Below are 13,044 nucleotides of genomic sequence, written 5' to 3' on the forward strand. Positions count from 1 at the left end.
ACAAAGCAATGCCAATACTATATATCATTCACCACTTTCCACAATTTTAGATATGACAAAGCAATAACAAAATACTATATCACTCACCAATCATTATCTACTCAAAAAGTTATCTTTTTTTGTTATTATAGTGCTCGATTAATTTTTGCGCATCTCGATTTACTTTACAGAATACTGATATTTTCATTAATAATATGTAGGTATTTTGTCTTTATGACAGATGGAAAGAATCACCTAATATTCTTTTATCACCAATCATTTTATGATTGTCGGAATCAATTTTCGTGCACTTGGACTAATTTCATGACATACTTGTCACCTCCTATCAACAACAAATTTCAGGTAATTTCGTTTATAAAAACTATGACAGATGAAAAGAAATATAATATATTGTTATCTTCGCTGAAAATATTTAAACCTACGTCCTCATAGCGCTCAATTATTTTATTGACCATTAGGATTGAAAATTTACAGATTTTGAATTCACTATTCTCCCTATTTCATTTTGTATAATATTTATTTTAAAATTTATTTTAAGAAAATGAAATTTCTCTATGTTTGGAAAGTGGAAAAAAAGTACAAAACATTCAATTTTATCTAAAATGATACCTTTTAGTATATTATGATATATTTAAAATTATGTGTTTTAAGAATATCTTAATGTGACAAAAAAAAATTATTAATAAATTAATTTTTTTATGTTTGAAATATTACGTATGTTTTTTTATTAAAAAATGAGAAAGAACAAACTTTGAAAATTTTTTCTATTAAATATATTTTGGTTTCTCCGGTTATAAGTTGGGTGGCCGAGCATATGCTAATAGTATATGGCATCTATGAGAATATGATTTGGCACTGCTCTTAAGTCGGCATATTTATTAAATTTATTTATTCATCCCCAAATAATATTGTTTGATATCTAAAATATCTATACAAAAATAAAATTATTATTTATGTCATTACTTATCATTAGCCTTTATCATTTTTCCCGAACTGTGATTTAGTTCAGCTTTCAGATTTTACTTGATTTGTTAAAGGGCTTCCATTTGAATCGGGGCGTCGGGATCCTCCAACAGAAACCTCTTCCTTTTTACCGTTATAAATTTTACTTCAGTGTCCTATTCATAAAAAATACTGATTGTTGAAAGATTGATTTATGAAATCCCAGTGAAGCCTCAACCGATAACCTTGCTTCGTTCTGCGGCGGTTTTCAAGCTAGCACCCGTTTCAGCATATCATCACTCGATTAAAACAAAGCGATGCAGTTTTGATTATCCAGTTCTATATCGAAAACGATTTATTTTACAGTTGTTCCAGGAATATGGGTATAGAGTGAATTCTATACACTCTTTATGAAGAGGAGTGCACTCTAATTTCAAATATATACAATAAACTAATTTATTTATAACAAATAAAGTCATGTTTTACTTACATAAAAAATAGTCAAAAATCATAAAAAGTATACACTGACTATACAATATAGCTTATCGAAAGTGAATAAATGGCCAAAATCATCCCTCAATTATAACCCAAACTTAAATTACATCCTTATATCATAACAATTAATAAATAACATCCTTGAACTATCCTAAAAGTTACAAGTTACATCCCTCTCTTAGTTTTCTGTCAAAAAACTAACAGATTCAAACAGCAAATATGTCATGCACTTGACTAATCCCTACAAATCTACCATTATTTTCTCCTCTCCCTAGCTTCCTCAGCAAAAAGCGAAAAAGTAAGCTTACTTACCTTTCATTTTTATCATGTGGAAAAATATACATAAGAAAAAGTGGACAAGTAATTAGTGACAAAGGAAGTAGTAAATAAAAATGGTTCAATCAAAACTAATACAATTTCTTAGAGCTTCCCAATTGATCTCTAAAAAAATAAATTTCAAGTCATTATCTATTAAATTAATATAACTTAATGAAAAAATAAATTTATTTTTATGAATTTTATTTTTAGTATCAAACTTACCTAGAAAAGGAAAATATTAAGCAATTTATGCAGGGCGGGTTTATGCGGGGCGGGGTGGGCGGATTGAAATTGAAAAGAATAGTTATGCGGGGTGGCTTAAATTTTTTGTGGGTTAAGTTCAACCCGCCCCCGCCTTCACCCCGCACCGCCCCATTGCCATCCCTATTCATGACTATGGGGTTACCTTTCAGATAATTATGTGTTAGTTTCTGTAACTTAGTTTTAATCCAAATCCTGCAACACCCTAAGCAGAAACCCTCTGCCAACAAAAGAAGTTGCATATATCCATTATAGAAGTAGTATTTCTTACATGTAAACTTGAGAAAAATGTTAGGTTATCAGTTATCACATTCACATCCTTGAGCTAATGAAGTAGAAAATGAAACAGGAACTGTGTTGGTAACAATTTTGACTTCTCAAATGGTAATCAACCTATCCTTCACACTCTTAACACAAGTTTCAAAAGAATGAACAATAAAAATATTACAAGCCCGAAAAATATTTCCTTCAAAATTAGCATTTGCTTGCTCTTCTCGGTGGTTTAGAGATCAAAGAGTGCACCTGCTCCTTGTAGGGATCAGTCCATTTATGAACCACAGCAAGCTGATTTTTGGCCAGGTTGACCACCTCCAGCTCCTGCGTCTGGTTGATTAATTTTGATCGTTGAAGGCTGCAACATCACAACTATTAGCCTTCAATCTATGGGGAAAAAGTTTATCTGCTATTCTTTTTCCGTTCTCACCCCAATCCGCACAACTCCTTTGTTTTGTTGAGTAGGTTATGGGGTATGAGAAATTCCTAATAATTCAACCAAACTAGATCAAGTGTATACCTCCGCTTTGGAGTCTGTGTCTGAAAGCCTTTGCTTTATATCCTTTGCTATTGACATGAAAACTTGTTCCACGTTAAGATTTGTTTTTGCACTCTGCATGGAAACAATCTCTTAGTACAGGCACACCTACCAGAAGTTATTTCCATAGGTTCTCATGCCATACTTACAGTTTCAAAAAATTTGATACCATACTCATCGGCAAGTGCTTGGCCCTTAGAGGTAGGGACAGCCTACAAAAAGTTCAATGCAGCAGAATATTAGACTTGAGAGGCTCATGCTTACTAATTGAAATACAAATCCAAACATATTTTTTTACTGCCCTAACGTTTTTCTTGGTTATGTTGTCTTGCATTTTTTATGTTTTTCGTCCCTCATTTTTTCTTTTTCCTTTATAGGAGGGGGGATATGTAAGGTGACTGATAAATAGTTGAGCCAAACAAGAACCTACCCTCTTGCTTTCATCCATGTCAGCCTTGTTCCCTACAAGTATTTTGTTGACATTGTCTGAAGCATGCTGCTCAATGTTACGAATCCAGTTCGTGATGTCTGCAAACAGGTACAAGACATTACATTCTATCCACAAGGGGAAAAGCAAACCATTTCTTAAAAACAAAGAAAAAGGTATTCTCCTGCACAAGAAACTGATGACAGTTATCTGGGCTCATCCAGAAAATTCACCAGGGTCAAAACAAAGGTGAGCTCATAAAGAACTAAATCTTCAATGACATGAATACCAGGGGAAAGAACCTTACTGTTAAAGGAAGATTCATCAGTAACGTCATAAACCAACAATATACCCATGGCTCCACGATAGTAAGCTGGAGAAATTGTAAACCCAAAAAAGGAGCCAAATAAGTACACAGGTAAAACATAATGCAGGGATCTAAAATGAAATGATTTTTATAAGAAAAAAGCAAGCCTAAGTGTTATGAAGAAAAGGAAAATGTATAAACTTTTCCAAACTTGATCGCTTTCTTTCTTTTGAGAATACTCAAGCTTATTTAACTTTCTAGTAACTTGATACATGAGGTACATTATAATCAACTCCGTACTTAGTGAGGCCAGGGGATGAAGGACCACATTAATCTGTAGGGATGAATCAAAAAGGGACAATGACATGACAAACAGTAAGCTTTTTAAAGACAAAAACATCACACATCAATTAAAGAACAAATGAAGAGTTCCTTCCTGCTATAGTGGGATTATTTTGTACAAATTTCCAGTTATGATGACCATTATTCTATATCATGAAAAAAAAAAATTGGTTAAAAGACGTAAAAGCTTACCAGTGGTGATTGTTCGGAACCGTTCCTGACCAGCCGTATCCCAGATTTGTAGTTTGATCCGTTTCCCTTCGAGCTCAATGGTCCGTATTTTAAAATCGATCCTGGCAGGAAAATAACAGTCATTCAAATTTGAGAAGCATTTAATTTAGAAGTAATACCAAGTATAGAACATCCAGAAGGAGAGAACTAACCCAATGGTGGTGATAAAGTTTGTGGTAAAGGAACCATCAGAAAAACGCAAAAGAAGGCAACTCTTACCAACACCTGTAGAGTGCACGTCAAAGAAGCAATTTTCAGCAGAAAATTCAGTCATCCTTTTCTATAGTGCTACTTAATGCAGAGACATTAGATAATCTCCAATCACGATGAAGAAGAATCATAATAGAAACCTGCCCAGACTGGACAATATTCTGAAAAAGGTTATTGCAGGAAAAATATTTATGGGAAAATGTTTGTGCAAATGAAAAATGTACTTGGTGAGAGGATTATGTGAGTGAAAGAAGACTGCTTGGTTGAGAAGGTAACTCAAGCAACTTACATCCAAAAAGTTTCTTGAATTTTTTTTTCTCAAAGTCCCTTTTCCTCCAAACGTCTCCAAGAATCTTTTGAGGGAAAGGATCTAAGTTCTTGTGTGGTTACCAAAGAGGAGCAGAGTGAGATTGTTAGTGCTAACTGAACCGGTGACAGATTTTGCTCATCAGGAGTAGATGAAATATTTACCACCTTTTATGATAGCAGTAATAATCTCTTCTTGAGAAATTACTACTGCTGCTAATCATAAAAAAGGTGGTAAAATATTTCATCTACTCTTGACAAGCAACTAACATCTCCAGCTCTGAGTGGAGTAGAAAGATACGAATACAAATAATTTGGCCACATTGGTAGGTCCTCCTATAAATCATGTTTCAGCTTCACATAAAGGAACATCTAAAACTCAGTGTAATTGTGTAATCAAGGGTATAACTAACTAACAGGTGCAACAAACAACGCATGTATGCTAATGATTACACAGAAGAATATTTGCCAGCGACATGGATTATCTCCCGGGCTGGCTATTGGGCTAATCATAGTCAATTGTGATCCCATCAGAACTAATTTTAAGTCCAAATTAATAGAGTGAGTCATCTCTCTGTTCTGAAATCAAAGTTATCAAACATGCTTGCCAAAATGAATCAATGAGCACAACCAAACTACAACAATTCAACTGAGCACCCACAGCAGCTAATACATCAAAAAGTGGCCCAAAAACCGAAGAGATTAAAAATAACAAAATCAAGCAACCAGCCAAAATCACATTTCTTTTCATTCTCTTCATAATCAAGCTGATTGAACCCCTCGTACCCGAAACTCATACTTCTGCATGCTACTCCTGGACCTAAAGTTGCCTTCAGAAGAATATATAACTCCAAGCAATAATTAAGACTCTACGGTCCAAGCACACACAATAACTAATGCCATATTCTTTTAATGATTCAAAAGCACCAGTTGATGAAAACAAAAGCTGACAATACAAATCCCTTTAGGCATGCAGACTGCAGACTACCCAAGAATAATCCTCTACTCATGTATCTAAGACATAAAGAAAGGAATTCCAGATGTTTTGAAGGCATAGAAAATAGTGTGCAGGATGTTAAACTAAACTGCATTTTGTTGTTATGTTTTTGGTGTAATCAATTATACTCAAAAGACACTGCTTCTATAGTTGATGTTTTGGACTCAATATAGAAATAGAGTAGGAGTGTCTGGAGTGCATTTGTATATAAGGTTTGAGTACAACCCATGTACTTTTGTGATATAATACAAAGTTACCAAAAAAAAATAAGATAAAGGAGTTTATACTATCTAAACATGGTTCAGGATGAACTGCATTATGAAAAGTACTCCCTCCGTTTCAATTTGTTTGTCTTAGTTTAACTGAGCACAGAGTTTAAGAAAGTAAAGAAAATTTTTGAATCTTGTGGTTGTTAACCAAAGATATGTATAATGTACCAAAATGCCCTTTAATTGTGTGGTCATAAACATGACATGTGGAATTTTACAATTAAAGAGTTGTCAAATTAGGAAAGAGCGTTCTTTTTTAAACGGGCTAAAAGGAAAAGAGAAACAAATTCAAACAGAGGGGATAACTAATATGTTGCTTGATTGGCTACAAAACCTTATCTCTTCATTGCCTCTAGGGAAAGATTACTTTCTTTTTCTGATTAGCCTTGTAACACAAATTCTCTATTACCCTCTGTAGAAAAACTTTCTTATGTGATAAGGAACGAACTTAGTACTGAAATAGAGTTGGCAAAAGTATCATAACTAGAATCATCCATATAAGAAGGAGCAAGATAATTATGTTATTTTTTTTTTGATAAGGAAGATAATTATGTTATTTAGGATATAGACATTTCTAATAAAGAAACTGGCCAACAAAAGAGACAAGCTACTCCAAAGACTCTCAGAATTATCCCCCACCATGCTCATATTGTTGCTTGATGAGCCTAGTTTCACCTAGTAAGTAGTATATACCGACCACTACACTCACGAGCCAAATATACATTAATGAAACAATACCATATCCTGGTCACTTGACAAGTCATACATCAATATCCCGCATTAACCTACTGCAGTCGCTGTTGGTGCAGCATATACTCTTCTGTATGTTTCAAAAACAAGTCACACCCAGGCACAAATAATGGGGAAAAAAAAGGTCAAGCTAAATAGTAGGCAAGGCCATTAGAAGTTAATCATTTGCATGATCATGAGAATAGAAAAGTTCCACAGAGAAGAACGCAGAAAAATGACCAAATCTGATAAGCATAAAGTTGTGCTTTTGATATAAATGCTTGATTCATATAGAAGTCAATAATACGATCCTCAATAGAGCCAAAATCAGGAAAAATCCACATTTTACTTGCAAGGAAAAACTCAACATTTTACCAATATGTGATTAGATCAATGGATTGAGAGAGGAAAATCTCATAAATCACTTACCGCTGTCGCCGATCAAGAGGAGCTTTATAAGGTAATCGTAATCTGCTCGTGCCCTTGCCGGTGGTGCGGCCATTGAATAATCAATGCTTAATCACCTAATACTTCGATTAATTCAATATCCACACACACACCTCTCTGCACACAATCAATCACAGAAATCAATTAAGCAAAAAACTTCAAATTTCATCCATAAATATACATAACGGAGCGGCATTGGAGTGTTTCACAAGCAGATCTAGCATAGAAACAATTGCAATTACATAATCCATCCATTGCCATCAACTCCAAACTACATATAAAAATTAATCAAATATATTTTGGAAAAATTATGCACTGATTTCAAATTCTAGATTCAGGAGAGGGAGAGGGAGAGAGAGAGTGGAATTACCTTTGCACGTTAGCGAACTGTTGGCAATGGCACCGAGGAGAGGGCGGAGGATGAGAGATATTTGCGGTGCTCACGCGCTCGCGAACAGATTTTGAAAAAAGAAGGTGTGCGTCGCGGCGAATTATTATTGGGGGACTTATACTTTTACATTGGGTATGTTTTCCCGTTGAAAAATGTTTTTTTTTAGAAGAAAAAAGAGTGACTTTTAAAATTATTTTTTGTATTCGGTATATAAGAAAAAATATTTGTATATGTTATAGATAAATATGTATAAAAGATGGGTGGTCGGGTAACGTGGTAAGGGTGTGAAGTAATGGTAATGGATGTTTTGCGATTTGTGCAACCTAGTCATTTTCCTCTTTTTTTAGGAAGTTAGGCCTTATTTGTTTTTATAATGATTTAGACATCTGAATTTGAATACGCATCTAAATAATTAAGATATTGTCTCTAGATCTAAACACTGAATAATTAAGACTGTTTGTTTTTCAACATCTGAATATACATACATTATTTATATCGACATAATAAATATACAATTCAAATAAAAAATCAGTTAAATATTTAAAATAATTAATCAAATAAAATCATTATTTGAATTTTTTTTTTAAATAGAACATTTAATATACTTGCTAGTGATGGTGGAGATAGTTTGTGGTGGCAGTGGTGATGGTAATAGTTGTTGTTAGTGGCTAGTAATGATGGTGATGACAGTTCTGTGTGGAGGTGGTTGTTGTTACAATGACTATCATAATGGTGGAGATTAGTAGTGGTGTTGGTGGTTGTAACGATGAAGTTGGTTGAATGTTAGTAGTCGTTGGAGGTGTTAAAGATAATTGGTGATGTGTTTTGGTAGTTGGCGACGGTATATTTCTAATGGTTGAAATAAGCTTTTATTAGTCAGAATAAAAATATAAGTATGTCGTGACATAGCCCTCTGGCTACCTTAAAATCAATGACAAACTATAAGAACCAAACTTAAGTCTAACTAAGAGTAATCCGTGAAGTCCCTGAATGAGAAGGATTTACCAACTGCTATCCAATATTGTTGTAACTGTACTAGCCACGAGTCTGAGAACAACCACTGAATCTACATCATAAAAGGATGCAGCGCAGAAAAAAGTATATGTTAATGCGTGAAATGTACTGAGTATATAAAGAACATTGACATAATCATATTTTGAGGCATATGTAGGAACAATGAAATAAGGTTTCCAAAATCATAAACATAAGAAAGGACTATAGAGAAAACAGTTGGAGTTCATGCACAAGTATCATTTAAACTTCGTTTAAAAACATATATAAGGATGAGTCTAATCCAATAGCCTTACATGACCATATACATAACATAGCATACTTAGAATGAACCATATAGACTTGACATATAATAAAAATGCATAATTTGGGAGTTTCTTATAACTGATATGCGTCATTTGAGCTCATGACGCCCAAATTATAGTCTCAATTAGATGGACTTTCCAATGCCCTGCCAGAGTATAAAATCATATCTTATCATATGTGGATCCACTAATCTGAGCCTCTCAAGACCAGAAGGTCAAACGACAAAGCGGTAAAACATAGTTCTACATTGTCGCATAGTTATGGGACTTGGGTTTTCTAAACCCGCACCCTCTCGATACTAAATAGTCCTCTCAAAACACATATATTTATATAATTCTCATAGGTATGAAAATCACTTATCATCTAGAATCATATATGAGGCTAAGCTCAAAAGTTATATCTTAAAATAACTTGTATCTAGATTGTAATTCATAGCATGCTTGTTTTCATGTTTAAAATTCATATGGGTTTGACAATAAAAATCATGCTAAATCAGTATTCAGTACCATAAGGTTTCAAAACCAAAGTGAAACAATGAAAATATAGCTTATTGAAGAAAGATCATAATTTCATTAAAAAAAACCCTTAACTTTACTTCTAACAATCTTCTGAAACTTTTGAGAATCATAATACTTTAGGCATAAGAGGAAGGAATACTCTCATTGAAGCCTTATATACTTGAGAGAACGAAGCTCAAAAAAAAGAATTTGATTGGAAACCTTGAAATCCTGCCTTTTGTCTTTCTTGCAGTTTTTTTTAGTTGGAGAATTGAGAGCATAGAAAATAAAAAAAAATTGTGTACTTGATGGAATATATACCCCTAATAGAATTTAAAACATCGTGACTTAGGCTTAGAAAAAATAGAAAAAGATCAAAACAACCTCAATTAAGAAGTTGTCGGAAACCTTCCACGAGGTCATCTACAATCCTTGGTTTGATCTACGGGTCGTAGATCCCATCTGTGGAAGTCGGACTAAAATTTGAAGTCTCAGAAGGTCATTCTATGGGCCCAAATTACGGCATGTAGATGATTTTACAACCCGTAATTGAGTCTGTGAGAATGAGACCAAAAAAACTTCTTTTAAAAGTTTGTTTAACAAGTTGATAGTACAGGTCATACTTTCATTTACGATCCGTAAATGAGGTTCGTAGTTACTCACTCTGAAAAATCTATTGTGGTAGTCTCTGGTAAAACATTCATAACTTTTTACTCCATTCTTAAAATGATGAAAATTTGGTTGCATTGGAAAGAAGACTCATAGCCCTTTAATTTGATAGGTCATGGATCACATAATTCATTATATGTTGAGAGATATGTTCGTTTGAAGTTGACCCTTGCATGAACAAATATGAAAACTTAACTGATAGAATTGCTTTGAACTTGGCTTGATGTTTAAGGTACCTTACTATAACACCCCAGAAATTTTTTGAGCTAAGACTCAAACCATACTTCGTTACGAGTAGAATTTTACCAAGGAATTAAAAAATTCTCAAGTGTTAAGGTCACTAGATATAGCCAGTGGCGGAGCCAGAAAATTTAATAAGGGGGTTCAAAAATCTGAAAAGTAAACACACGAACTAGTGGAAGGGGGTTCGACATCTATTATACATACCTAAAAAATAATTTTAACCATGTATAAATAGTAATATTTTTCGCCGAGGGGGGTCGGATGACCCCCCTCATTACATGCTGCCTCCGCCACTGGATATAGCACCTTGAGTTCCAAAAGGAAATAAATTGGAAATAGCAAAATCTGAAATTTTGCAAGTTATGCTTAAGTTATGAGTTTTGGGTCAACTTCAAATGACCATAACTCTCAGTACAAGATGATTTAGGTAGGCTACAAGATAGCTAATGAAAGGTATTTAAATTATCTTTCCAACGCCACCGAGTTTGCTAAATTTAGAGCTCTGAGTAAAAAGTTATGATTGATTTACTAACGACGCTCAAACCTGGCAGCAGCTCCGCGATGGCTCTGCGTTACGGAGCCAATACGGCCCTCACTGCCTGCTGAAAAATTATTTCGACTCCCAACTCGTTTTATTTATTTCTTTAGGGGTATTTTAGTCCTAAAAATCCTTAGGAGGTCATCTAAATTGCCCTAAACGTGTAGAAAAATCAGTTTTCTTAAATCAAACCCTTTCATCCACTCGAAAAAATTCTGCGCTCAAGGAATTCAAGAAACGCTAAGGCTAGGGTTCTTCTTCCAAGATTTTCCTTCAAGTTCTTCAAGAAGATGGTTCTTTCATGTATGTAAGCTTCCATAGTGTTGGGATTGTTCACCCACACGTCAATCGTGTTAATTTTAGCGTTAAATTCGTTCTAGAAAGTTGAAAGTTAAATGTTGTTGATATGTGTTCTTGAATTTGCTTTCGTTCTTGAATTGGGATGAGATTGAGGAGTTCTTGAGATTATTGTGTCGATTTGTAGAGTTGTTTTGAGTTAGATTCTAGTGTACATGTGATGGGTATCTGAATCTAAAGAGAAGTTGAGCAAAAGAATCGAATTTAGGTGAATTGGGGTTAGAAAACGAAGAAGGAAAAAGTCGGGCGAATCTGGCAACCCAGTCCGCGTCGTGGACCTACCTCCCCATTTCATAAAATTTTTCTTCACGTCGCGGAGAGGTCACGTACCCCTCTGCCTCAAAAGTTATTTCACGATCAAATATTTAAATACATCTCCGCGTCGCGGATTTGCTTCCAGACAGTGATTTTTTTATCGTTTCTCATGTTTAACTATCTAAAGACACTTATAAACATCACGAGATCTTTCATATCACAAATCACAACCTTGAATTCATAAATCAACTTCAAGGTAGAGCTAAGAGTTAAGTTTTGAGAGTTTTTCCGAACATTTTGAGAAAGTCCCTTAGAGTCTTTTTAAGGAGTCTTCTACAACTTATATTAACTTGTTTCAAGACTCAAGCAAGTGAGTATGAGGATGAGGAGAATGTATTCATGAGTCTACTTTGTCATCATGAGATCTTTCATATCATGAACCATAACTCTTGAATTCATAATTCACATTCAAGAGAGAGTTAAGAGTAGAGTTCAAGGAAGCCTTTGAGTTGAATTGTGGATCCTTTGAGATCCACCATCGATTTGAGTTAAGTTTTGAGTAAGTAAGTATGAGAATGATAAGAGTTATATACATAAGTTCCTTATTGATATTTTGACCCTTGAGTCAAGTCTTTCATGCCCATAACTTTCGCATGAAATCCATCGGTTGAGTACCTTTGGAATGAGTAGTATCTTCAAGTTCTAAGTCTTGAGTATTGAGTTCATGATCCCCTTTGAGATTATATTCCTAATCATGGGACTATTACATGTTACCCATGAAGTCCTTGAGTTGAATTGTCCATGCCCATAATTTCCGCATGAACCCTATAAGTCGAACAGTCTTGAGATGAGAAGTATCTTTGAGTCCTTGAGTTGAGTAGTTCATGCTCATAATTCCGCGTGAACCCTCTGAGTTGAGCATTCTTGAAATGAATAGTATCATTGAAGTTCTTGAGTTCCAAGTATTGAGTTCTATCTACGGTTATTGAAAACCTTGCATTGAGTCGTTCACGTCCATAATTCGGCATGAACCATATTTTAAAAAGTCTTTTACAAACGTTTTAACTTTGTTAACACTTAAACTTGGAGTTGAGTAAAGAGTAAGAGTAAAGTTCATTTCTTCAAAGATTATATGGGAACTAAGTATTCCCAAGAGTTAAAAAGTTTTCACATTTGAACAAGAAAGGAAACATCGATTTTCAAGAAAGCTTTTGAGCTAGTTTTTGAGTAATTATCTCAAATCACAGATAGAGTTTTGTTTTTAAAGCATATTAGCTGAGTATATTTTGGGAGTAGTATTGAGCACCAATATGGAGATGCGAGTTCATAATAACTCAACTCTCCATAAAGCATGTAGCCATCATGGGTAGAAAGGATCATACTTTTTAGATGACACCTTAGTGATTTTTAGCATAGACTAGTGGATCCACTTAGTTAAGGCATTCTATATGACGGCAAAGTATAGGACAGTTCTGGCAGCGTAGGAAAGACGTTGTATCATCACTTAGGCTCATAATAGTGGTTGTCTGTTAGAGAAACTCCCACAGAGTTATATTGTATTTTTATATACACATTGAGTATTATTGAATTTTTCAATACATTGAGTTGTTCTCCACAATTTTACAGTTTTTCATATATATTGCATCTTTTACTATTGCTTTATCCTTGAGTATCATGAGTTGAGT

The 13,044-nt window shown here is 34.2% G+C and overlaps 1 protein-coding gene across 1 annotated transcript; it reads right to left on the reverse strand.

Moving 5' to 3' along the window:
• Positions 1–2,235: 2,235 nt before the first annotated feature.
• LOC102598502 (ras-related protein RABE1c-like) lies at positions 2,236–7,594 on the reverse strand. The gene is made up of 9 exons (XM_006367725.2): positions 7,463–7,594; positions 7,075–7,209; positions 4,287–4,359; positions 4,096–4,196; positions 3,562–3,627; positions 3,258–3,355; positions 2,977–3,039; positions 2,810–2,902; positions 2,236–2,647 (listed from the first exon to the last, which is right to left on the reverse strand). Exons 2-9 carry the CDS (start codon positions 7,145–7,147, stop codon positions 2,564–2,566), a joined length of 651 nt encoding a protein of 216 aa, XP_006367787.1. The 5' UTR covers positions 7,148–7,209; positions 7,463–7,594; the 3' UTR covers positions 2,236–2,563.
• Between the last annotated feature and the right edge of the window lie 5,450 nt (positions 7,595–13,044).

This window comes from Solanum tuberosum, unplaced genomic scaffold, assembly GCF_000226075.1.
Source record: "Solanum tuberosum cultivar DM 1-3 516 R44 unplaced genomic scaffold, SolTub_3.0 scf00890, whole genome shotgun sequence".
NCBI classification, from domain to species: Eukaryota; Viridiplantae; Streptophyta; class Magnoliopsida; order Solanales; family Solanaceae; genus Solanum; species Solanum tuberosum.